Raw genomic sequence first — 23,050 nt, forward strand, 5'->3', positions numbered from 1 at the left:
TCGATTCATATGCACTCCCTCTGGTGAAGTCCAGGTGTAGTGTCTGTTTATGTTGTTGAAAAAAGGAATTTGCAGTAAATAAGTTATTGGTCCTGAAAAGTCCCATCATGTAATCTCCAGCTTCATTTCTTTTTTTTATTCTCCAGCTTCATTTCAATCACCCAGTCAACCTTTTCCAACTACTGTTCCTGGCTCTTTGTTTTCAACTTTTGCATTCCAATGGCCAATAATCAAAAGTGTATCTTTATTGCATGATTGGTCAATTTCAGACTGAAGAAGTGGGTAGAATTATTCAATTTCTTCATCACTAGCTTTAATAGTTGGTACATAAATTTTAATATTTGTTTTAACTGTATTCATTTATAAGTATAGATATTTTATAAGTATGGGTATAGATATCTTATCACAGACAGCATTGTACTTCAAGATAAATCTTGAAATATTCTTTTTGTGCATTACTCTTGAATTTGTCATTCCAAGCATAGTAAGCCATATGTAATATCCTTATCTGATGTAAAGCGAGTTTCCTTCAAAGGTGGCTTACAGCAAGTTTTATCTTATACTCAGGGCCTTAGAATTGACTTCAACCCTGGAGGACAAAACTGAACCTGATTCTAAGACTATAAATCTTCACATGAGTCATTACTTCATCTTTCTCCTGTGGAGTGGATGCTAGTTTCAAACTGCTTACTTAAAGGTTAGTCCTATACCAACACATAATCCACTTTACCAGCAGGGTTTATTTCACAGAAATAAAAGTGGGAGAAATGAGCAAAGAGTGATGAACCTACTCCCACCAAGAATGAAGAGCCAGGAATAGAACATGTCTTTTGGACCCACGTACCTCAGGTGAGACCCTCTTAGATCTGAGAGAAGAATGATGCCAAGCCAAATGGAAGTCCTCAAGGAATTCTGGATTTACAGATGCTGAAAGGAGACAGGAACTCTCCTTGTAAATTGTCAAACAAAAGAGAATGGAAGTCTTTTACTAGAGCTGGTGCCATGAATTTAACTTCTGGTCTCTTAAATAATGAAAGAGGATATTTCTGTTTATTAAAAAACACCCACTTGTGGAATTTCTGTTACAGTAGCACTAGATAATTAGGGAACTGATATTGCAAGATTTTTCTTTTATTTGAAGAATTTGATAAAAAACCATTTTTCACTTGTGAATATGCATGTGTAGTTATGCTGGCAGCAAATTCTTAGTTTTCCTTTATCTGAAAATATTTTTTATTTTTACTTCACCTTCTCACATGAAGGATATTTTCACAAGGTATAGAAGCCTGGGTTGGCAGTTCTTTCTTAAAGGATTTTTTATTCTTTAGTTGTCTGAAGTTTTATTACATGATTTGTCTTTGGTGATCATGTCAAGAAGGTAAGCATCATGGTATGCCAGTTTAATAGAACAAAGTATTCTTGCATTGAAGGAGTACTTGAGTAGAAGCCAAATGTCCCTTTTCTACCTTAATACTAAACCTATAAATATATACACATAGATCTATTTCCCCATCCACATATATAAATATATTGACATATGTATATGCCTTTATTTAGACCTCTAAAAATGCCCTTTGCCGCCTAGCTTTTTCCTCTAATTCCTTTTAGTTTCCTCTTGTCACACTATCATGCTCAGTCTTCATTTAGGTTTCAGTAATTCCTCTCAATTACATTACGCCCTCCCAGACCTCCGACACCCGCTTTACCACCAATTTGGATCACTTGTTGTTCCCTTGTCCCTGGGTTTGTTAACACCACTTCCTTTCCCCCTACCTCACCCTCACCCATGTCCCCCTGGAACAGTCGGTCCAGTTGTTTTCTCCAGATTGTTCATCCAACCTATTGACGGGTTGTGTTTTCTAAGCCAGTCTGCTAGCCTCGGCCTCTTAATGCCTGAGGTCAGTCCATTGATATTCAGGTTATTATCTCTATCTGCAGACTCTGTGATGTCATACTTTTCGTGTTGGGTGTTTTCCTACCTTCCTCTCTTATTAGTGTGTTGTGCGTGTGTGTATGTGTATCATTCTTGACTTCTTTCTATCCGTAAGCCAATGCTATCTTGGGGTCTGTTTTCTCTTTGTTGCCTTCTAGGTGGTGTTGTTCTATGTGGTGGTTTCTTATTTATGCTTGGTGAGTGTTGTTCTTCTGCCCATTCTGGATTGGCAAGGGTTTTTTGTAGGGCTGGTTTTCTTCTAATGTATTCTTTGAGTTTTTCCTTGTCTGGAAAGACTCTTACTTTTCCATCTATCTTGATCAATAATCTGGCTGGATAGAGTATTGTTGGGTTTGCATTATTTTCCTTCAATTTTTGGAACATGTTACTACACTCTCTCCTCTTCTTCAGTTTCTGCTGAGAGGTCTGAGCATATTCTTGGAAACCTTTATATGTGATTGCTTGTTTTTCCCTAGCTGCTGTCATGATTTTCTCCTTTTCCTGAAAGTTGGATAGTTTAAATATTGTCTGCCTTGGTGACTTCTTATTGGGATTCAGTCTAGCTGGTATTCTTTCAGCCTGCTGAATGGTTGCCTGCTTTTCACTCATTAAGCTGGGGACGTTTTCCTCCAAGAATTCTCTCACTATTGTTGCAGATGACTTCTTTGTTGTGTCTCCCTCTGGTAATCCAATTATTCCGATTTTGTTCCTCTTCATAGCATCAGACATAGCTCTTCAGCTTCTCTGATGATCTTATTAGATTTTTGTTCACGTTTGTTAAAGTCTTCTTGTGTGTCCTCCAAGTCAATGGTGCGGTTCTCTGCTTCCTCCAGTCGATTTTCGAGGTCTGTGTGTCTGCTACTGGTGCCTGTTATCTCCTCCCTAAGATCTTGTATTCCCCTTTGGTGTATGGATTTTATCTCCTCTATCATTTCATACTTTGTCTGTATTGTTTCCCTCATATCCTGTGTGACTACAAGCAGCATTCTGAAAATTTCTGTCTGTGGCAGATCAATGTCTGCTTTTTGTATGCATGTCGTTAGGTTCAGGGACATCTTTGCCATTGCCGTTTGTTTCTCCTGGTTCTTTGTTGAGGTCATTGGGGTTGATTGCTGTTTGTGTTGGGTTGTTTTAGAGGAGTCAGATCCTTTTCCAGGGAGTCTAAGAGCACTGTCTCTTTCTGGGAGAGTGGTTGGAATGCTTCTTTGAACTGCCTGCAGCTAATTTCACTAGGGAATTAACCTACTACTTTATCCTCCTGTGGCTTCACTCTCAAGGGGAGTGTCCCAGAAGGCTGGTGGGTTGCCTGCTTTGGTTTAGAACTCTGTGATTGGTGGGCGGAATTGTCCTGGTCAGGTAGATCACTGCAGAGGTTGGGCAGTAGCTTGGAACTTTGGCGAATGTTAGCTGAGTTGCCTTAGACTGTGTGAGGCAATAAGGTAGGCAGAAGGAAGTTCCCTCAGTCACGTGGACCCACAGAGGACAAATCGGAACACCCCTAGCTACACAGGCAGGAATTCCCCAGGAAGAAGTAGGGCGGAATATCCCCTGGTGGAGGTCTGCTGGACTTTCCTCAGCCTCTGGCTATGCTGCACAGGGTGGAGCTCACCTAATTGGGTAGAGGACAGGCGTAAATGCCCTAGGCTAAGGGGAGTGGTCTGGAGTTCAGCAATGGCATTTGAGAGAACAGGGAAGAGACAAAGAGGGAAAACAACAACAACAAACTAAGCCCCCTGAGACTGTGGGGGGATAGAGAAGAGAGGGAATAAAAGTAAAAACATAACTGAGGCAGTTAGTTTATTGTGCCAACCTGGCTGATAAACACCTGTGGGGTTAATTGAAGGGCGGAGGGATAAATGACTCAGTGAGCCTTGCCTTTCTAGTTCTCAGGTCTCTTGCTTTGTGATCATTGGACCAGGTTGCAGCTGCCTTAGCCAGTTCCCTGCTTTAGCTGGCAAGGCTCACTTCCTGCAAGATATCCCCAAAGAGAAGCCACATGGACCTACCCCAGTGCAGCCCTGGGTGCTGGAGCACCCAAATGGAGACCCCTGCCAGCGCTGAGAGGCTTACACATTCACTGACCCAGCTTTCCTCCTGCAGTCAGCTTCATTGCGTCTGTTTCGTGAGATGGAGGAGGACTTTGTGGATTGGTGTTGGACATATGGGTTAATGTTGGACTTGTGGGCTTGGGCAGCACTGGGTTGGGATATTTTCTTGATGCTCACTTACCCTTTATATAAAACTCGCTCTTACACATGAATTTCTGTGGATTTCTCTAAAGTACCCAGACGAACACAATAGCTGAGCCCCTATCCCTGCCTGTGGGCTACAAGGGTTTAATTCCCTGCCCTGAGGCAGCGACAAACTGTTGCTGTGTTGAGATAATGCCCATGTGCTAACTCCAAATGGTCCCTGCTCTGGCCCGCGGGGCTAAGGTCAATCCCTAACCGTCCTCTACTGTGGTAAGCCAAAAGCCCACAGCCCCTCAAAACCTTGTGGATCTGTATTCACTGATCTTTATGATGGTACTCCTGCGGTCCAACAGTGTTGAATTTCCCTCTTAGTGACTCTCCTGTGCTGATTTCTGTGGAGTCCCTCTAGTATGTGTTACTTAGTTGCCATCTTCCTGGAAGTTCCCTACTTTAAATCTTTATAGTAGACAACCTCTTTTTTCCTGATGAGCAACTGATGGGTTGTGTTAGACAGGGTTCCCTAAGAAACAAAATCAGGATAATTATGATTATATATATGTAATATTTATAGATAGATATAGCACAAAGGAATATAACAGCTAGTTAGTCCACACAGCAGTACAGAAGGCTCAGTTCAACTTACTTCCATAAAATAGTTAAAAGTTTTCCAACTCACAAGGGCTGCTGGGTCCAAGGTCAAGGAAGCAGACAGCTGAATCTTCCCTAGAGCCATGTGGGCAGTCCTGCCACAGGCTACAAACAGCAGGGAGGGTTACCAACAGTCAGCAAGATGACAGGATCCGATAGCCCCAAGCTCAAGTGATGTACCAGCAGAGTGGTAAAGCAGGTTTCAACGGAACCTCAAGCACTAGCAACATGATCCACAGGATGGGTGTCCCACAGGTTGTGTAGCTTACAAGTTGAGAACTAGCTAAGGCTGCTGCACACCGATCTAATCACCAGACAGCATGAGTGAGAGATAGGTAGGGCTTGTCCAGTCATTGTCTCTTTGCCCTCCAATCAGTGAACTTTATTAATCCCTGTTGGCCATGTTGGCACAATAAACCTACCTATCACAGGTTCAAATGGCTGACCTTTCAATTAACAGCTCAATGTATGTTCCACTGTGCCACCTGACCTTCTACGAAGTGAAATGTCCTAATTAGTATTCCTGGCATTAGGTTTTCTCTGTTCTAGGGGTATATATAGGTCATTGTCTCTTTTGTTTCTTGCTTCCTTGGAGATTTCAAGAGGCCTAGCAACTATCTTGTCCCATTTCAGCTTGGTTGCTGATGGGCTCATATATGTATATATGTGTATATATATGTCATATACATATATATGTAATTTAAAGCATAACCCACACTAAACTGCCTGGTTAACATACAAAGAAAATCCATGCTAAAATGGGATTATAATCATAACTAAATATATATTTACAACATATTTTTTGGTGGCATAACTGATTCTGTAGTTGTGAGTTTATCCTGTAATGGTGTTTCTTTAACTTAGTTTCCTGAGTCTGTAGATTCAGATCTCTTGGAAAATTTGTGGGGAGTTTTCAGCTATTATTTCTTCAAATGTTTTTTCAGTCATTTCCTTTTCTTCTTTGGTTCTGTGACTCGTGATAAAAGTATTAGATATTTTGCTATCCCATTGCGTCTTGAGATTCTTATTTTTCTGCTGTTAGAAAGGGTGTTTTTATCATTTTGTCTTCACACTAACCATTTTCTTATCATGGTCATTTGGTATTGAATTTATCATTCATTTTTAATTTTTTTCAACTATGATTATTATTCAGTTCTTATGTCTTTGTTTCCTTAATAATAACAGAAATACCACCAATGATGAGTTAGAGAACAGAAATTTATTCTCTCACAGTTTTGCAGGCTGAAAGTCTAAATTAGGGACTCGGCCATGTTAGCTGCTTCATTATTGAGAGTGCTGGGCAATATATGCATGTCATTTATCTTTCCTGGCCCACATCTGTTCCTGTGTTTAACCTGCTGTTTTTATAACCTAGCAGTAATTAGATTTAGATAGCCCCCTATTGGAGTATAATCTAATTACCATGACAAAGAAAATTCTATTGCCAAACAGGATTACATCCACAGGTACAAGGAGTAGAGTTCCAATATATATATTTGGGGAACACAATTTAATCCATAAAAATATCCATCTTATCCTTCTCTGTCTTTCATTTCCTTGCTGAGACTGGATTTTGTTTTTCAATTACTTCAGAGGGTTTACAATTTCTCACTGAAGCATTTTTGCTATTGCTGCTTTTTTCCAGATAACTCTTAACATCTTTGGGTTTGTATCTGTTGATTATTTTATCTTTCAAATCCAAGTTTTTCTGGTTCTTGGTATGATAAAGTGATTTTTAAAAAATTGTATCCTGGATATTGCAATTATATTGTGTGTCTGTTACTATGCCCAGCCAGCTCTGACTCACAACTCTGATCTAATGTACAACAGGACAAAACACTGCCCAGTCCTGCACTATCCTCACAATTGTTATGTTTGAGCCCATTGTTGCAGCCACTGAGTCAACCCACCTTGTCACAGGCTTTCCTCTTGTTGCTGCCCCTCCACTTTACCAACTATCTTTCTCTGCTGACCAATTTCTCCTGATAACATGTGTCTCTGGATCTTATTTAAGCTTTCCTTTTGTAGGTAGTCACCTGATGTAAGTGTAACACATCCGTGAGGGTTAATATTCAGTCCCTCACTTGACCTTGCTGACTGACACCTAGCAAAACTGGATCACTGATTTTCACCATTTTGTTCTTCTTTATTGCTGCTGGGTAACACTGGAAGTTCCATTCCGTGCTGGCCCCACGAGCATGTCAACTAACATCACCTTCTATCTCATCACTGTCAAGTGGATTTGTAAGGTCTCTCTCCAGGCTAGATTTCAGCCTCGGTCCTTGGCTCCACATGAGAAAGATTTCACGCCAAAGCCAGGTTCGTGATCCAAGTGAATCTAATGAGAGTTAAAAGAAGCATCATGTTTTATGCGGCACTCATAGGATTCCTTGACCATGAGGCCTGGCAGAGGCTGCTCCGGGTCACGCAAGGATCTCTCTCCTTCCACGAAGAGGACTAGACCGTGTCCCTTCCGGTCCCTGCCTTTTCAAGGGTTCCCGGGGGAGGCGTGGTGAACCACCCCAGGTCGATCCCATTGGCTGAATTGCAATCACCTGGCCTAGGTGGGCTGCTCCAGGTGTAACGCCCATCCCAGCCCACGGGCGGGAAAATCCAGCTTTGTCCTATGCTGGCTCTCCTGGGCATGCGTAAATGGACTTCCCAATTCCCTAGGCTAAGCTGCCTAACAGATTGGTGTAGTGGTTGCAACAAGGGGCTCAAACTGCTGTGATTAGAAGACTAACATAGGATCAGGCAGTGTTTTATATAGGGTCACTATGAGACTGGACTCACAGCATCCAATAACAACACTGGCCTAGGATATCGGGTATAACCTAGAACTTTGCAGTTAGTTAAACATACCCAAACCAGTCAATAGCTGCTACACAATATGAAGGGGCAGAATGAGCTTGGGGAAGTGGCTTCAATGTACTTTACAAAAACAAGTCTGTGTGTGCTTTTTGCTTCTTTTATTCTTACTTATATTGGTTTGTTAATGGGTTTGTAAGCTATTTATGTTTGAGCCCACTGTTGTAGCCACTGTATCAATTCATCCATTAAAGGCCTTCCTATTTACCAAACCTTCCATTTCCCTTCACCAAGCATGATGTCCTTCTCTAGGGTTTGGTCTCTCCTGATAAGGTGTCTTTTTCTTTTTTGTATTTTATTTATCTTTCTGTTCTCTCAGCTTCTAGCCTTCACTTAATGTCTATTGAACAGTGCTAAACAGCACCGAGGTGCAAACCAAGGCATAAAAACAAGCTCAAATCAAGATAGTCAATCTAAGATCACAAAACGAATGCTGGTGGAACTATACTAGACATAGTACATACTAGACATGGTCTGTTCATTTCTTTACTCAATAAATAAATACTATGCTTATGATTTGTAAAGGACGACAAACTTCTAGTAAGTGTATTTACATAATAATCAGACAAATACAGTTGAATCTCATTTTTTGGGAACTTTAGCTGCTAAAATTTATTTATAACCCCCACACCAACATGGCACTTAGCTGTTATTTGTACACCTGTGCGGAGTTGTGTGCACGTCCCTAGATGAGACGAGCAAGATGGCATACTGTCTTTTGTTTCAGACTTCATACAGTGAATGTGTCTTTTGCTGTTTATTTCATGCTACATATTTTTTGTGCTCTTTAGTACTAAAGGCCACATTTTCGTGCTTTCGATGATCTTGCTGTTTAAAGTGGCCTCCAAGACTTATGCTGAAATCATGTGATGACAAGCTTTGCTTAGGCATGAGTTAGTGGAGCCGCTAGTCCTGATTTTAATGTTAGTGAACCAAAGGCGTATTTTAAATTAGATGTCTGTAAACATACATAAGACAAGGTTATGCATTAATATGACTGGTGAATATAGGAACAGACATTCACAGGAACCCAACCCTTAAGGCTTGGTGTTCCCAAACACTTTATTGGAACACAACTACTCCGATGCACAATAATTAACTGTCCATCATACTTACCATGGTTAAATGTTGTGATGGAAAAGTTCAGGGTGCTAGGAAGGGTACTAAAGAGAGGGGTTTTAATTAAGATGAAGGATGGAGATCAGGGAAGCTCTTTCTGAAGGTGTTGACACTTCAATTGAGACCTGAAGGATTGACAGGAGTCAGAGAAGGGGAAGAAAGTGGGCTATTACTCTTGGTCCAGAAATCTGCATTCAAACGTTAGTTAAGTCTGGAGGAGGAACTGGAAGATGAGTGGTTCCCTGGAGTGAGGGGGAGTAGCAGCAGATTAAACAGGGGGTTGGATGTTATGTAGGTATATCTTATTGTGCTTTGCTTTCTTGGGCTTCCTAGATTTTGTATTTACAGATCGAAGGTTTGTGGCAACCCTGCCTTGCCACAAGTCAATTGGCACCACTTTCCCAACAGGTGTTCATTTCCTGTTGTGTCCCCTTTTGGTATTTCTTGCAATATTATACTTTTTCATAATGCTACTGAACACACGTAACAGACCACAGTATTAATGCAAACATAACTTTACAATGAATTGGACTCATTTTACTATTATTAAAAACATTTTATTGGGGGCTCCTACACATATAACTCCATAAATCCAAAATAATACTATTATTATTTTGAATGTGACTCATTTTATCGTGACATTTGCTTTCCTGCGGTAGGCTAGGATCTAACTTGCAAGACCTCCGCTGTATACATACATTAACTTCTAAAGTCATTTTTTGGAGGGGGGCGGGTTCCATGCACATCTTCACAAAATTTTAACCCAGGACTGCAGAGCATTTCCTGACGAACTCACACTCCGGTCCTCTTCCTCGCGCAGCCTTGGATCAGCGTATGAGGATGCCATCAAGCTTCCGTCCAGCGCCCGCGCCCTGGCAGGAATTCTTCCCCTGCGATCGAATTTCCCTGACCCCTCAACTTTCTCCCAGTCCTGCGGATGCTCTCTGATTTCAGTCGTGTCCACTCGTGGCCGCCAACTCAACATCCGCAGTCTGTGACATTCACTCGCCCTTCAAAGGCCCCCGCCCCAGGCCCGTACTTGAGGATATTAACAATTGAAAGGTCTCACCAATCCTGAGCCGTAATCGCGGAACAATAATAGGTTCGTCAACACCCAGTCAGATGGTTGCGCCACGACTACTCCGGGGCGATGCTTTCCGTGAGGCGGCCGTGGACGGACGCCGCGGGAATCCTCCTCGGTTCCAGTCACCCGTCCCGTTCCGCTCTTCCTGCCGGCCCCTTCCCGGGTAACGCTGCCGTCGCTACTGCACTTCAGGGCGTCGTGCTCAGACTGGAGGCGGGGAGGGACGGGACAGGGCCCAGGGAGGCGCGGCGGCCGCACGCGAGGCCGAAAGGCGGGAGGGCGGCGAGGGAGCTCCGGCGCACACGCGCGCGGGGACGCGCGCGCTCGGGAGCGGGAGGCAGGCGCGGGCGGAAGGCGGCGGCCCCGATGGGCCGGGGGCGGGGCCGCGGCGCGCAGGGGGCGGGGCTCCGGTGCCGGTCACGTGACAGACCCGGCGGCAGTAGCGGCGGCGGTGGCGGCGGCAGCGGCCGGGGCGTCTGTGGCGGCGCCCAGTGCACGATGGTGCTGGAGGCGGCGGCGGCGGCCCCGGTGGCGGCGGCGTCGTTGGCAGCAGCGGGAGGGGGTGCTGTGGCGGCAATAGCGGCGGCGTCCGCGGCTGGTGTAAAATGGCGGATTTCGAAGAGTTGAGGGTAAGCGGGGTCCGGGAATGGAGCGCGGAGGCCGCGGGGGAGGGGAGGCGGAGAAGCCGCAACGTCGCCGAGCCGCCGCCACCTTCTCGTTTCCTCGGGACCGGTTGGCGGAGCCCCGCGCCGCGGCGCGCGTCCGCGCCGGCGGGGGAGGGGAGACGGACGGCGGAGAACGCGGGGGCCGCGGGCCTGGCGCTGAGGGTTCGCCCGCGCGGGGCTGGGGCTGGCGGGTCCGCACACCTGGCGCGGGGGCCGGGCCGCCCGGAGCAGGGGCACGTGGGGTCCGGCTTCCCTGTTTATTGGAAGGTCTGAGGTAGGAAACGGCATTTTCTTTTCCACCTTCACGAGGAGGGTAGGTCTCGGCGGCGATCCCGAAGTCTGACCTGCTACTTTCTTGGAGGCGGACGGTTTTGTGAGACGTGAAGTTGCTGGGGCATTCGCTCTCCTCCGTGGCTGATGCTTCGGTGGGGTCACGTCGGTCACCAGAGAAGCCCCCCTCCTCCAACTAGTGTTTCGTCCACGTACGAGTTGGAAGCATGAGCCATGGGGAAGGTTGCTTTCAATAATCGGCCGTAAACCGCGATGTGAACTTAATACGGTGACAAGAAATCTCCCAAGTCTCTGGTAGGAGCTTTGCCAGCGAACTCGTTTTGCTTTTGAGGAGGGTGGGGGGTGGGGGGTCTTCCTAGTTTCAGAACAAGGTCGTAAAACTTTCTTGTTGGTAACTTTGCATGTTACAGGTTTGTGCCTGGGGTGTGATGGAGGGTAGGACAGAAGTCCCTCACCACCACCCCGGGTGCCCTGACTGACAGCCGCCACTGCCCTTAGTGAAACAGAGCTCAGTGTGAGATGTGTCAGATTTATTGCTTATGGTCGCTAAATTACTGGCTATGTAAATGGGATATTTTAGCACGTAAACCCTGACGTTAAAAAAGAATCGTATTTCAAAATCAAGATGAATGTCCGTTGGAAATGAAGCCGCCAGCAGCCGGAATGCTTGATCACAGACTGATGGTAAGGTGACTTTTTTGGAGGACGAAGAAAAGGGAAACTGTTGAATGAGTTTTGTAGAATTCTTAATTTTGCGCTGGGGAATCAGGTGGAAGGGAGTTGTATGCTCCCTGAGTCGCACACCTGCAATGCTAGTAACATTCGTGGTTCTGATCCAAAGATTGGCATAGTTTACCTCATGACTTGGTTCAAAAACGAGAGAAAGGTATATATATCTGTGTGTATATCCTGGGCTAGTTTGCCCGGAGGACTGCCATCGCGGAAAGGATGTTCACTTGGAGGAGGTCAATAAGGGATTCGTTGGTAGAGAACCTAGACTGGCACTTTTAACACCTGTGGAGCTTTGCTGGGGAGGGGGTTGGGGGGGCATGTCTGAACCTCTTCGCTGTAAATTTGTGGAGATTATTAGGTTTAAGATGGGTTTAGAGGACTGAATTTTGCAGTTAAAATTATCCATGCCTGTGAGATTACCTTGTGTGTGGGGGGTGGTGGTGGTTTCTCTTAGTTTTTTTTTTTGTGTGTGAGAACTTTTCCAGATTGTGTGCTAGATTTTTATAAATCAGAATGTGACAAGTGGACTTATTTACCACCTCAGTGCAGAAAGGGTAGTCACTGTGCTTAGGTGGATGTAGAACCAGACACTGGAAAGTGGTTGGAGGCCAAAGAACCTTTTTCTGCCTGTTCAGCAACCATTTATGTGGATCAGCTTCATTTATCTTTTTCTGTGAATCAGCTGTCTTGGCTTCTCTCTGCCTTTGATAACAGATGACCCCACCCTCACAGTTCATTTCAGGTGACCAGCAGAGAATAATACCAGGAGAGTTTTCTAGGAGGGGATGATATGAACTGGGCAGATGCTTGAAAAGTTGGCCACTCTTATCTTGGCCTTAACTGCTGTATATAGAACCATCTTTCCTTACCTTTAAAGACCTGCTGTAGCTCCCTTCCCCACCACCATTGTAAACACAGCCATCTTTGTGGAATGGTACCCCAGGTGGTGATGATGGTGATAATGATAATGGAAGACACCTGCTATTATATAGTGCTTATTTTGTGCGTGGTTCTGGTCTAAATATTCCACATATACAGATGTACTGTATATAATTCTTACCAAAATGCCTTGAGAAAATTGGGACACTGGGAGATTAAATTACATGACCAAGTCCCAGAGCAAAGCGAAGAGCTGGGATTTTAAACTCACATCTATGTGCTTCATAATCTATAAACAATCCCACTTGGTGCAGTTTTTCCTTTGGCTCTAGGTGGAGCATGGAACAATCATCCTGAACTGTTTGGGTCAAAATGATAACTAACTATTGGGTGGAGTAAAGCTTTGCTGATTTGATATGCCTCAAAATGAGAAGAAGAAACAGCTGCAAGTATCCGTTAATAATCGGAACTTAGAATGGATGCAATGTAAATCACGAGAAATTGGATGTTGTCACAAATGAAATGGAACACTTGAAGATCATTATCCTAGGCATTAGTGAGCTGAAATGGATGGGTCTTGGGCCTTTTGAACCAGATCGTTGTATGGTCTACTGTGCTGTAACGTTGAAGAAGAATGGCATTGCGTTCATTGTTAAAAAGAACATTTCAAGATCTGTCTTGATACACAACTCAGTCTGTGATAAGAGTAATGTCCATATGCCAGAAGTAGTTAATACTACTCATATTCAAATTTATGCACCAACCACTAATGCATAGATGAAGAAATTGAAGATTTTTACAAAATTCGGCTGTCTGCAATTGATCAACTGGGCAATTAAGAAGCATTGATACTTACTGTTCATTAGAATATGTGCAGTAAGTAGAAAATGAAGGAGTACCGGTAGTTGGAAAATATGACCTTGGTAATAGAAAGAGACTGGAGATTATATGATAGCTTCCCAAGACCAGCCAGTTACTCATTGTAAATCCCTTTTTTCAGCAACATAAAGGCGACTTTACATGCAGACCTTGCTGGAACAAGGCCAGGGACTTAATTGCCTTGTGGACACAGACCATCGATTTTTCATAAACAAGTTGAAGTCAAAAATCAAAACAAGTGAATGAGAACAAAAGTACAACCTTGAGTATATTCCACCTGAATTTGAAAACCATGTAAAGAATAGATTGAGGCACTAAACTAATGACCAAGTTCCAGATGGATTGTGGAATACCATCAAGAATATCATCCATGAAGAAAGGAGAACATTTAAAAGATAAGAAAAAACTAAAATGGATGTCGAAGAGTCTGAAACTTGCTCTTGAGTGTTGAGTCACTAAAGCTAGTGGAGGAAATGGTGAAGCCTGCACAGAAGATTGAAAAGGGCAGTTTGAGAGACAGGGAAACAAATGTGTAAGGACCCAGGAGACTACTACAGCCTTCAGTCTGGGTTACACCTCAGATAAAGTAGACAATAGTCCTCACAACTCAGCCTTTAGGCACCATCATGATAAAACTGAGCGAAGATTGAAGTTGCCAAGGATTTCATTTTACGTGGATCCATATTCAACACCCATGGAACAGCAGTTGAAAAATAAAAAAATTGTGCATTGGGCTAATTTGCTACTTAAGACCACTTTAAAGTAGCAAAGATGTCAGTTTGGGAACTTAAAAGCCATGGTGTTTTCAGTTGCTTCATATGCATGGGAAAGTTGGGTCAAAGAATGGTTAATGCCTTTGAATTGTTGTGTCGGCCAAGAATATTCTGTGGACTGCCAGAAGAGCGAACAAGTCTGTTGGAAGAAGCACAGCCAGAATACATCTAAGCATAAGAATGTCAGGACTTTATCTCACATGTTTTGGCCATGTTATCAGGAGGGACCAGCCTCTAGAAAGGACATCATGCTTGGTAAAGTAGAGGGCCATCAAAAGAGGCAACTCCTTACCAAGGTGGATTGACAGAGGCTGCTGTACACATACCGTTTGATTCTGTTGTAGAAGGGGGCTTTTAAAACTTTGTGGAAACCTTCCATATCTTTCAATTCAATTATTCCATAAACATTTTCAAGTGCCCTTCATGCATCAGGTGGCTGTACCTAACGCCAACATCGTGAACCAGGCACTGGTGTAAACATTTCACAGGTACTTCATGTATTTAGTTCTTATATCAATCCTGTGAGAAAATCATGGCACTGGACGATAAATGGAAGAAAGACGGCTTTCTACTCCCTTGAAGTTAAGTCATGAAACTCACAGGGACAGTTCTACCCAACCTTATTGGTAACTGAGTTGGCATAGACTCAGTGACAGTGATAATATTTTGGGGGTGATGTGGGGTGGGGTGAGATAAATTACCTGACCAAGGTTACAGAGACCACTTTAGCTTTTTGGGTAATTTCTTGGCAGTAGAGGAAATGCAGAAGTCCTGGGGCATGATAATTAAGTTTTGTTGCCAATGAGAAGGTTGGCGTTTGCCAGCACACTCAGTGGCTTTTATAGGAGAGAAGACTGGCAATCTCTTCCATGAAGATCACAGTTTGGGAAGCCTGTGGAACCTGGGGCAGTTCTATGCTGTATAGGGTTTCTCAAGTCATACTTGACTCAGTAGCACACAAATCCAGAGGAAATGGTTAACTAATGGACTGCCATGTATCTGGCTGCTGACTTTGCTGCTGAGATTTCTGTTAACCTTTTCCATCATCCTTTAGCCCTTTTCCATACACGCCTTTGTAAGCATAGCAGTTCACATTTGGCCAGTGGAGTTATCTTCAGTACTGGTGATTTGGAATTGTAAGACTTGTTGAAGCAGCCCTCAGTGTGGTTTAGTAACTCCTGGGCATTTGCTGCTTAAGTCTGTTTGGCCACCTGTGGGACCTTAGGGGGGGACTGCCTGACAGCTACTGCCTTTCACGTAGACTGCTGTGTGAGCTAGAGCCACTTACCTTTTATGGTCACAGGAGAATATGGCAGCCCGACAGTGCCCCACACTCTGCCACCTTGCCATGTAGGTCATGAGCAAATAGAAGTGTGCTGGAGTGAGATTGCTTAATGTGACGCTTCTACCAAATGATTGGGTGGGGCTGTGCAAATAGGGGTGAGTGTAACACGAATATAGAGGGGATTGTCACTTGTTGTTGCCACCTTCTGGCTTTAAGGATAATCCATATTTGAAATAGTACAGAGGAAAAACCGAGGACCTGTCCGAGATCGCTCTTTGTAGTACCATAGGCCAAGACCAGAGACTAGCACAGAGGCTATGGGACAGCAAGAGGAGCAGTGCCAAGACTGTGGGACTGTGACAGTGCCAGGCTGGCTTTGAGACCGAGGGATCACTTACTTGGCTGAGAGACTGAGGACCAGGGAGGCTTGGTTGCTGACTGAGGAGAGATTTTACTGTGGACTAATGACTGGATCCTTTAACGGTTTTCTGATCCTGACCTGTGGTAACTGATAAACTTTTCTAATAACCCCCATAATTGTGAATTTTGTCTGTTCTATGTGGTCACTGCAATGAATAGAGTGCCATGGAGGATAGTAGGTAGGTAAAGAAAGATGGAAAAGTAGAGGCATGTTTGACCTCTGCCTTGTAGCAATAGCGAAGCCAGAGGAGGAGGAGGTCAGATATGGTTTACCATATCATTTATTACAAATACAATATTGCAATTAAACTGTTTCTCTGTATTTTGGTGGGGGCATGGGGATGAGGGTGGGTGGGAGAGAATCCGATTGGCCAAATTCAGGTCAGGGACTACTACTAGCAAGGGTTTACTATATTCTTATGCAAATAACATTCTATAAGTGTTTTTGTAAGCCTTGCAACCCCTCAGTTGTTATTTTCCTCTGTGTGTGTGTGTGTGTGTGTGTGTGTGAGAGAGAGAGAGAGAGAGAGAGAGAGAGAGAGAGAGAGAGAGGAGAGAAGAGATACACGTGGGCATGTTCTATGCAGAAAGTAAGGACCAACATAGTACAAACCTGGTTGGAGATTATTCCTATAGGATGAGGGAAAAAGGAGGAAATTCTTTAAAAATTTTGTTGTGGTTTGGGTGAAAGTTTAGAGAGCAAATTAGCTTTTCATTTAACAATTTATTTCATTAGTTAAAATCCCCTCAGCGTAAAGGGTACTCTCTGCCTGCTTCCTTCTTGGCTTCCCTGTTAGCATCCAGCCTTCTTTCCTGCCCCTTCCTGGCTTAGCTTTGATTTGGGGCAAATGGTGCCTTTTTGGTCTCCCTTGGAAGATAAAAGTGATTTACATATTAGGTAATCATCTTTACATTCTACAACTTAAAACAGCTTATCCAACCTCCCAGGAGCTTGCCTTGCCTCCCCAGTTTTCTCCCTCTTGTAGGTTATTGTTTTCCCTTTCGCCAACACCTGTCTACCCTCGAACCTGTTACTTCCCCTGCCCTTGCCCTTGCCCTTGCCCCCCAGCCCTGTGAGTTTCTGGGACTGCAAATCTTTAAGGGAGTAGAGAGCCTCATCTTTCTCCCACTTAGTGGCTTGTGGTTTCCAACTGATGACCTTGTGGTTAGCAGCCCAAAGGTGTAACCCACTGTACATGCTAACAGGCTACTTTCTAACTATCTTAGTCTGTTTCTGTGGATATGAAACCTCTTCTTGATTTTTATTTTTTTGCATAACACTGGTCTCAAAAATTTGCCATTTTGTGATTGACTAACTTCACTCAACATAATATGCTCCAAATCCATTCATGTTACATGAGGTGTTTCAGTTTCATCATTATTCATAAATGATGTATAGTATTCTTTTGTGTGTCTCTTAGAAGGAAACTTCTGGAATATGTAGACTGTGTAGTCCAAGATGAGTAGAATAATGTGTCATGTCAAGTTCTCAGTGCCAGAGAAGAACTTATTCAGGTCATCTCTTGCTTTTTTACAGCATCTTTGTTGGTAGGAGTTACAGGGGTGGGTAATTAGTTTGCACCTGGGACAAGGTCATCACTTGGGTTTCTGTTAGGGAACTCTGTTAACAGTGTTTAATGGTTGGCTGTTTATAAAAAAAAAAAATAAAGATCATTTAGGTCCTCTAGCTACTCCAATAGAGAAGGTTGAGGCACGCTGCTTCCATAAAGATATATGGCCTTAAACTTCCACCCAAATTACAATAACATTTTTATTAAAAGATTTGCAGCCTTGGAAATCCTATGGGACAGTTCTACTCTACTTGGAAAGGATTCAACGACACTGGGGATCTCTAATTATGCCTCCCTCCCTCCAAAAAGAAATTCTCCAGAGCAGGATTGGGGAGCATCCAGCCCTCAGGCTGTTTAAGACCCAAGGAAGCATCAGTGCCAGCTAGCATCACGTGTTTCACCAGAGATGCAGCCCCAGCGATCATTAAGGGTGAGTTAAATAAATGTTTGACCAAATAGAACTACATCAGGTCGATTTTAAGTTGGTAATTTTGTATGGCCCAAGATGAATATAAATGCCCATATGGCTATTGTTAAGATCGCTTCCTGAGCCCTGCTGTAGAGCAGTGGGTCAAGACCCCTTTGGGGGTTGAATGACCCTTTCACAGGAGTCTCCTAAGACCATCAGAAAACACATATTTCTGATGGCTTTAGGAATGGAGACACTGCTCTGTGTCCCCAGGTGGCTCCACCCACATACAGATATGCTGATCTGGTGAGAAAAGCTGATTCAACCTTCCACACTGAAGTTGGCTTTTTACGAATACTGTCGCAAAATTTTCAAGACAAAATTTCATTTATTTGTAATTAGAAATATTTCACAATATATAATTACACATTTTTGTGCTTAATCACTATGTTTGATATGTAACAATGAAAATACATCCTGCATATCAGGTGTTTACATTATGGCTTGTAACAGCAAAATTACAGTTATGAAGTAGCAGTGAAAATAATTTTATGGTTGGGGTCACCACCACTTGAGGAACTGTAGTTGAGAACTGCTCTAGAGGAAGCAAGCCTTGGATGGAGGAGAGGGAGAACCATTGGGCTTTTGGAAGCCTTCAGACCCCTTCAATCAGAGCAGCTTTATCACACTTCTTTTACCCACCAGCTAATCATTCCTGTGTTGGCCTATTGGTGCCCAAACCAAGAGCAAACCCACTGCTTTGTGTCCATTCTAATTCATAGTGACCCTGTAGGTATAATAGATCTGTCCCCTAGGGTCCCCAAGGCTGTAATATTAGTTTCCAATTGTGGGATGATAATGCCCCCTTGGGAGGTGCTGGAACCATCCAGAGTGGCTGCAAAAACAGATACAGCTGCACTTTTTATTGGATTGTTTGTACAAAGGCTTTAATTGCTAGAGGGGTGCTGAGTAATCCCCCCCCTTCTGAAAAGAGGTGGTAGACCAAATCAGTTTGGGAACCTGTGAAGTATATTGACCTCTTTTTGCTATGGAGTTGCTGATACGTTCAAACTGCTGACCCTTTAGTTTGAAACCAATCCCTTTAACCACTGTGCCACCTAATCCTCCCTTGGTGGTTGTCATTTTACAAAAGGTTTCTGATACTGTATAATCTGCTTAGTCTACTCTATCTAATTCTTAATAAACAGAGGGAGAGGGAATCTACTGTAGGTCATTTCTAATTAAAAAAAAAAAAAGAAAACAAAAACCTCCCTGTACCCCCCTCCTCCTCTTCCTGTAGTAAGAGGTTTTTTCCTGTGTATCTCTGGAAGAGAATGAGACTGAAAATACATGTGTTAGGTCTCTCTCGTGGGAGAAATACAGTACCCTAGTCCTTGGTTTTATGCGAGAAAGAATTCACGGGAAGCCTGCTTTGTGATCCAAGTGAGTTTATAAAAATATAGAAGTGACACAAATGCGCGGGCTGCGACTGGCCTGGCCTCTTGGGCTGCAGCCCAGCCGCGCTGAGCTGTGTGTCTGAGCCACTGAGAGAGAGAGCCAGAGAGAAAACGTCTGGCTTTTTCAGAACTGCTCATCCCCACCCCTGTTTTGGGAGGCTTGGTTGACGGTACTGGTTAATCCCCTTGGCTGAATTAAATTTACCTGGCTCAGATGGGCCAATCCAGGTGTAATGTCTACCTAGGTGTACCACCCCTTCCTGCCTAAAGCTGGAACCTGTGAGCATGTGGAAAGGATATCCCAGTCCCCATGCTAGCTACCTAGCACATGCAGGAAACTGAGTGTGTGTATTTGGGCTACTGAAAGAGCCAGTGATTACAACTTTAAAAAATAATATAATTAACCAAACTGTGTAGAGCTGATGCTGTATCATAATTGGGAGAGCACAGACTTGGGTTTTCTTAACCAAATGACCACATACAAGGTTCTCTAGAAAGTTAGTTTACTTCAAGCTGTCTGGCATTGCCATCTGGATAATTTCAGATTTTGTTAGGCTGTAGAGAGCGAATAGAAAGCTAGTGGGAGATTTGAAATTAGACATCTCTCTCCAATGTTGGACAGGAAATAAATTAATTGATGTAACAGAATACATTATGTGATTCAAAATTACCATATATACTTGAGTGTAAGCTGACCCGAATCTCAGCCAAGGCACCTAATTTTACCACACAAACTACATTAAAAATATGCTGGAAGACTTAGCTTATACATGAGTGTATACGTTATTAGTGGACACATTCTCAAATACTCAAGAGGGCTTCACCTGAGAGGATTTTTATGAATCAAACCAAACCCACTGCTGTCAAGTTGATTCTGACTCATAATGACCCAGTAGGACAGGGTAGGACTGCCCTGTGGGTTTCCGAGACTGTAACTGTTTACCTAGAGAGAGCCCAGTCTTTCTCTCAAGGAGCTGCTGATGGTTTTGAACTGCCGAATGAGGATCGCAGCCCAACACAAAACCACTACCCTACTATTTGTAACTTTTTAGGGCTAAAGAAAGTCTCTCTTTCCTGATGCCCACGAAAAAGCAAAGCTCATTGCCATTGAGTTGATTGCGACCCTGTAGGATAGGGTAGAATTGTCTCTGGGTTTTTGAGACTGGCCTGGTTTATTAAAATACCTATGAAAGTACCTTAAAAACAAAATATTTACTTGAAAATAAAATAATTGTGTTTAGTAGTTATCTAGTGCTACCTTTACAGAAATATCAGATGAGAGACTCTAAAGAATGGAAGTTGATCTTACAATTTGGAGGCTGACAGTCCAGATCAGGATGTTGGCTCTGTTGATTATTCCTGTGAGTCTCTCTCCTAGTTTCTGGTGCTAAGAACTACAACCTGAATGCCTCTTAGAAGTGATGAAGTCTGAGGACAATAAATGTCCAAGTGTACTTGGGGAAAAAAGATATATTCTACGATGAGGGCAACAAATGTGCTTCACACAATGGATGGATGTATAGATTGTGATAAGAGTTGTATGAGCCCCCAATAAAATGATTTTTTAAAATAAATTAATTTTTAAAATGGGGACGTGAAGACTATGTCTCACTTACTTGCAAACATTTTATCAGGAGACCAACCCCTGGAAAGAAGTCATTTTGCTTGGTATTGTGGAGGGTCAATGAAAGACAGGAAGGCCCATAATGAGATGGATTGACATAGTGTCTACCATAGGTTCAAACAGAACATTTGTGAGGAAGAGATATGACTGGGCATTGTTTTGTTCTGTGTACATAGGACGATTATGCGTCAGAACTGATCCAATGACACCTACAACACCACTGCACTGTTGGCGATTCTTGGCCTTCCTCTACGTGTAGATAGGTTGTTGCATGTCTTCTGTCTTCCCTCTGGGTGTCTGTTTTGTTTGTTTTATAACTTAGAAATGATTCGGTTTGGGACTCACCCTTCTATGATATGACTTTATGAACACAACAAGTGTCCTATTTCCTAACAGTCTAATGTCAAGTCCAGGGTTTTTTTTGGGGGGGGCATAATTCAGTCTATAAAACCAAGATATTCTTAGTGTGGTAGTTATGAAATCTGTTGTCAATTTGAGACAATGAAGAGGTGGGAGTTTATCTTGTCAGTCAGGTTGCAGTTTGATCTCATTTGGAGGCGCTAAGGAGATAAATAGCTTGTTGGAGGTGGGACACTCGCACACTCCCTGGGAGACATTTTTGTGGACAGGACACATGGAGCTACGCTAGAGCCCTGGAGTTGAAGGAGCCACGTGGAGACCCCTGCCAACACTGATATGCTTCTACTGCCACTAGGTTCACAAGACTTTCCACTGGCCTGTGATCTTCCTGCATTCGATGTCATTGCATGTGTTACATGAGTCTGAAGAGGAATTTATAGATTGGTATTGGACATGTGATCTAATACTGGACTTATATACTTGATCTGAACTGGGCTGTGGTATTTTCTCAATATTCAATTGCTCTTTTATATAATGCTCTTATACACATATGAGTGTCCTAGCTTTGTTTCTCTAGTCTACCCAGACTAACCCTTTATGGTACCTTGGGAGTCGGGTACTAGAGAAACAAATCCTAAAGATGGAGAGTGGATGCGTGTTTGACCTCTGCCTCGTGGTAGTTTTTCTTCTTTGGCTAGCCAGAGGCCAGATAAGGCCATGCAGTTTACTGGGTTGCTTTCTGGAAAGAAAATGGGAAGTTATTTTGTTTGGTGGTTTTTGGGTATTCCTGTTTGAAAGGGCGAGAATGAATGATTAATGCATATTTTGAGCTCGGGACCAAATTGCCCCTTGAATTTCTCAGAGCTGCTTTGTGAAATGGTTGACAAAGCCTGGCTCTGGCTTGATGTTGTCAGAGACCTAATCCCATATTTTATATCAATAGAATAGTTTTGATAAGGATTAAGATATGGTAGATAAGGATAGAACTTGCCTGTTTTAAGAATTGAGTTTAGTATCTGATTCTACTTTGTTTACACTAGTTTCTTCTGCTTATTATTGAATAATGATGGATAGAAATGATTATTGGGAAGTATGGAAGTAGAGTTTGTAAACCTTGCCTTGAGCCATTAAAATGGGTTTAGGACATGCTTGCAAGGAAGGCTCTGAAAAGATAAGCCCCCCCCCCCCCCACCAGTGTCTTGATTGTTAAAACTTTCAAGGGGAAGAGACTTGGCCTAGGGATCTCTTGACAGATTGAAGGTGGGGAAAAAATGCGCTTCGGACTTTGGAATTTTGAACTAGTGGTTTTTGACAGAAGCTGGAAAAAATCTGAACCATGAAGAAAACTCCTCTCTAGGAATGAATGTTGAAAGGACCCTGTGGGTAAGCTGAAATGCTTAGCGACCACCCAGACTCACTGGATCCACTTGTTGAGTGCAAGTGGGAGTAATGCAGCAATAAAGCGACTGGCTGAGTCTGGCCGTTTCACACCCATGGACCTGGTTCAAAGGGACTAGAGGAGAAGACAAGAGTGGGTTGACTGGTCTGGGGTTCATGACCTAACAAAAGGTTGTGAGAATTTGTGACAGTACCCATGGTCTAAAGGTGAGGCGACCAATGGGCACCCTGGTGAGGCTAAGTGAATTGACCAGAACCTGACCAGATGAAGAGAAGATTTTTCAGCCTGTGAACTGGTGCATATTGCTGCAGACTTTATGGACGGCTTATCCTGATTTGACAAGGTTCCAACTGGTAAGATTTTTTACATCAGAGAATATGATTGTCCCCACGTAAATGGGCAGTATAGAAATTGGATACCCAAAATGGGAGGGTAAAGGCATGAAGTTTTTTATTGGTGCTG

The 23,050-nt window shown here is 43.3% G+C and overlaps 1 protein-coding gene across 6 annotated transcripts in view; it reads left to right on the forward strand.

The window, feature by feature from the left end:
• Positions 1-10,273: 10,273 nt before the first annotated feature.
• Positions 10,274-23,050, forward strand: part of PIAS2 (protein inhibitor of activated STAT 2) — a 98,490-nt gene continuing 85,713 nt past the window's right edge. For 4 of the 6 annotated variants that reach the window (XM_075533217.1, XM_075533220.1, XM_075533219.1 and 1 more), the window contains exon 1: positions 10,275-10,473. In XM_075533217.1, coding sequence (XP_075389332.1) covers positions 10,450-10,473 — 24 coding nt within the window. In that variant the 5' untranslated portion in view covers positions 10,275-10,449. Of the gene's footprint in view, positions 10,474-23,050 lie in introns of all 6 variants that reach the window. The other 2 variants (XM_075533218.1, XM_075533216.1) reach the window with 1 other exon arrangement.

This window comes from Tenrec ecaudatus, chromosome 15 (assembly GCF_050624435.1).
Source record: "Tenrec ecaudatus isolate mTenEca1 chromosome 15, mTenEca1.hap1, whole genome shotgun sequence".
Classification (NCBI taxonomy): Eukaryota; Metazoa; Chordata; class Mammalia; order Afrosoricida; family Tenrecidae; genus Tenrec; species Tenrec ecaudatus.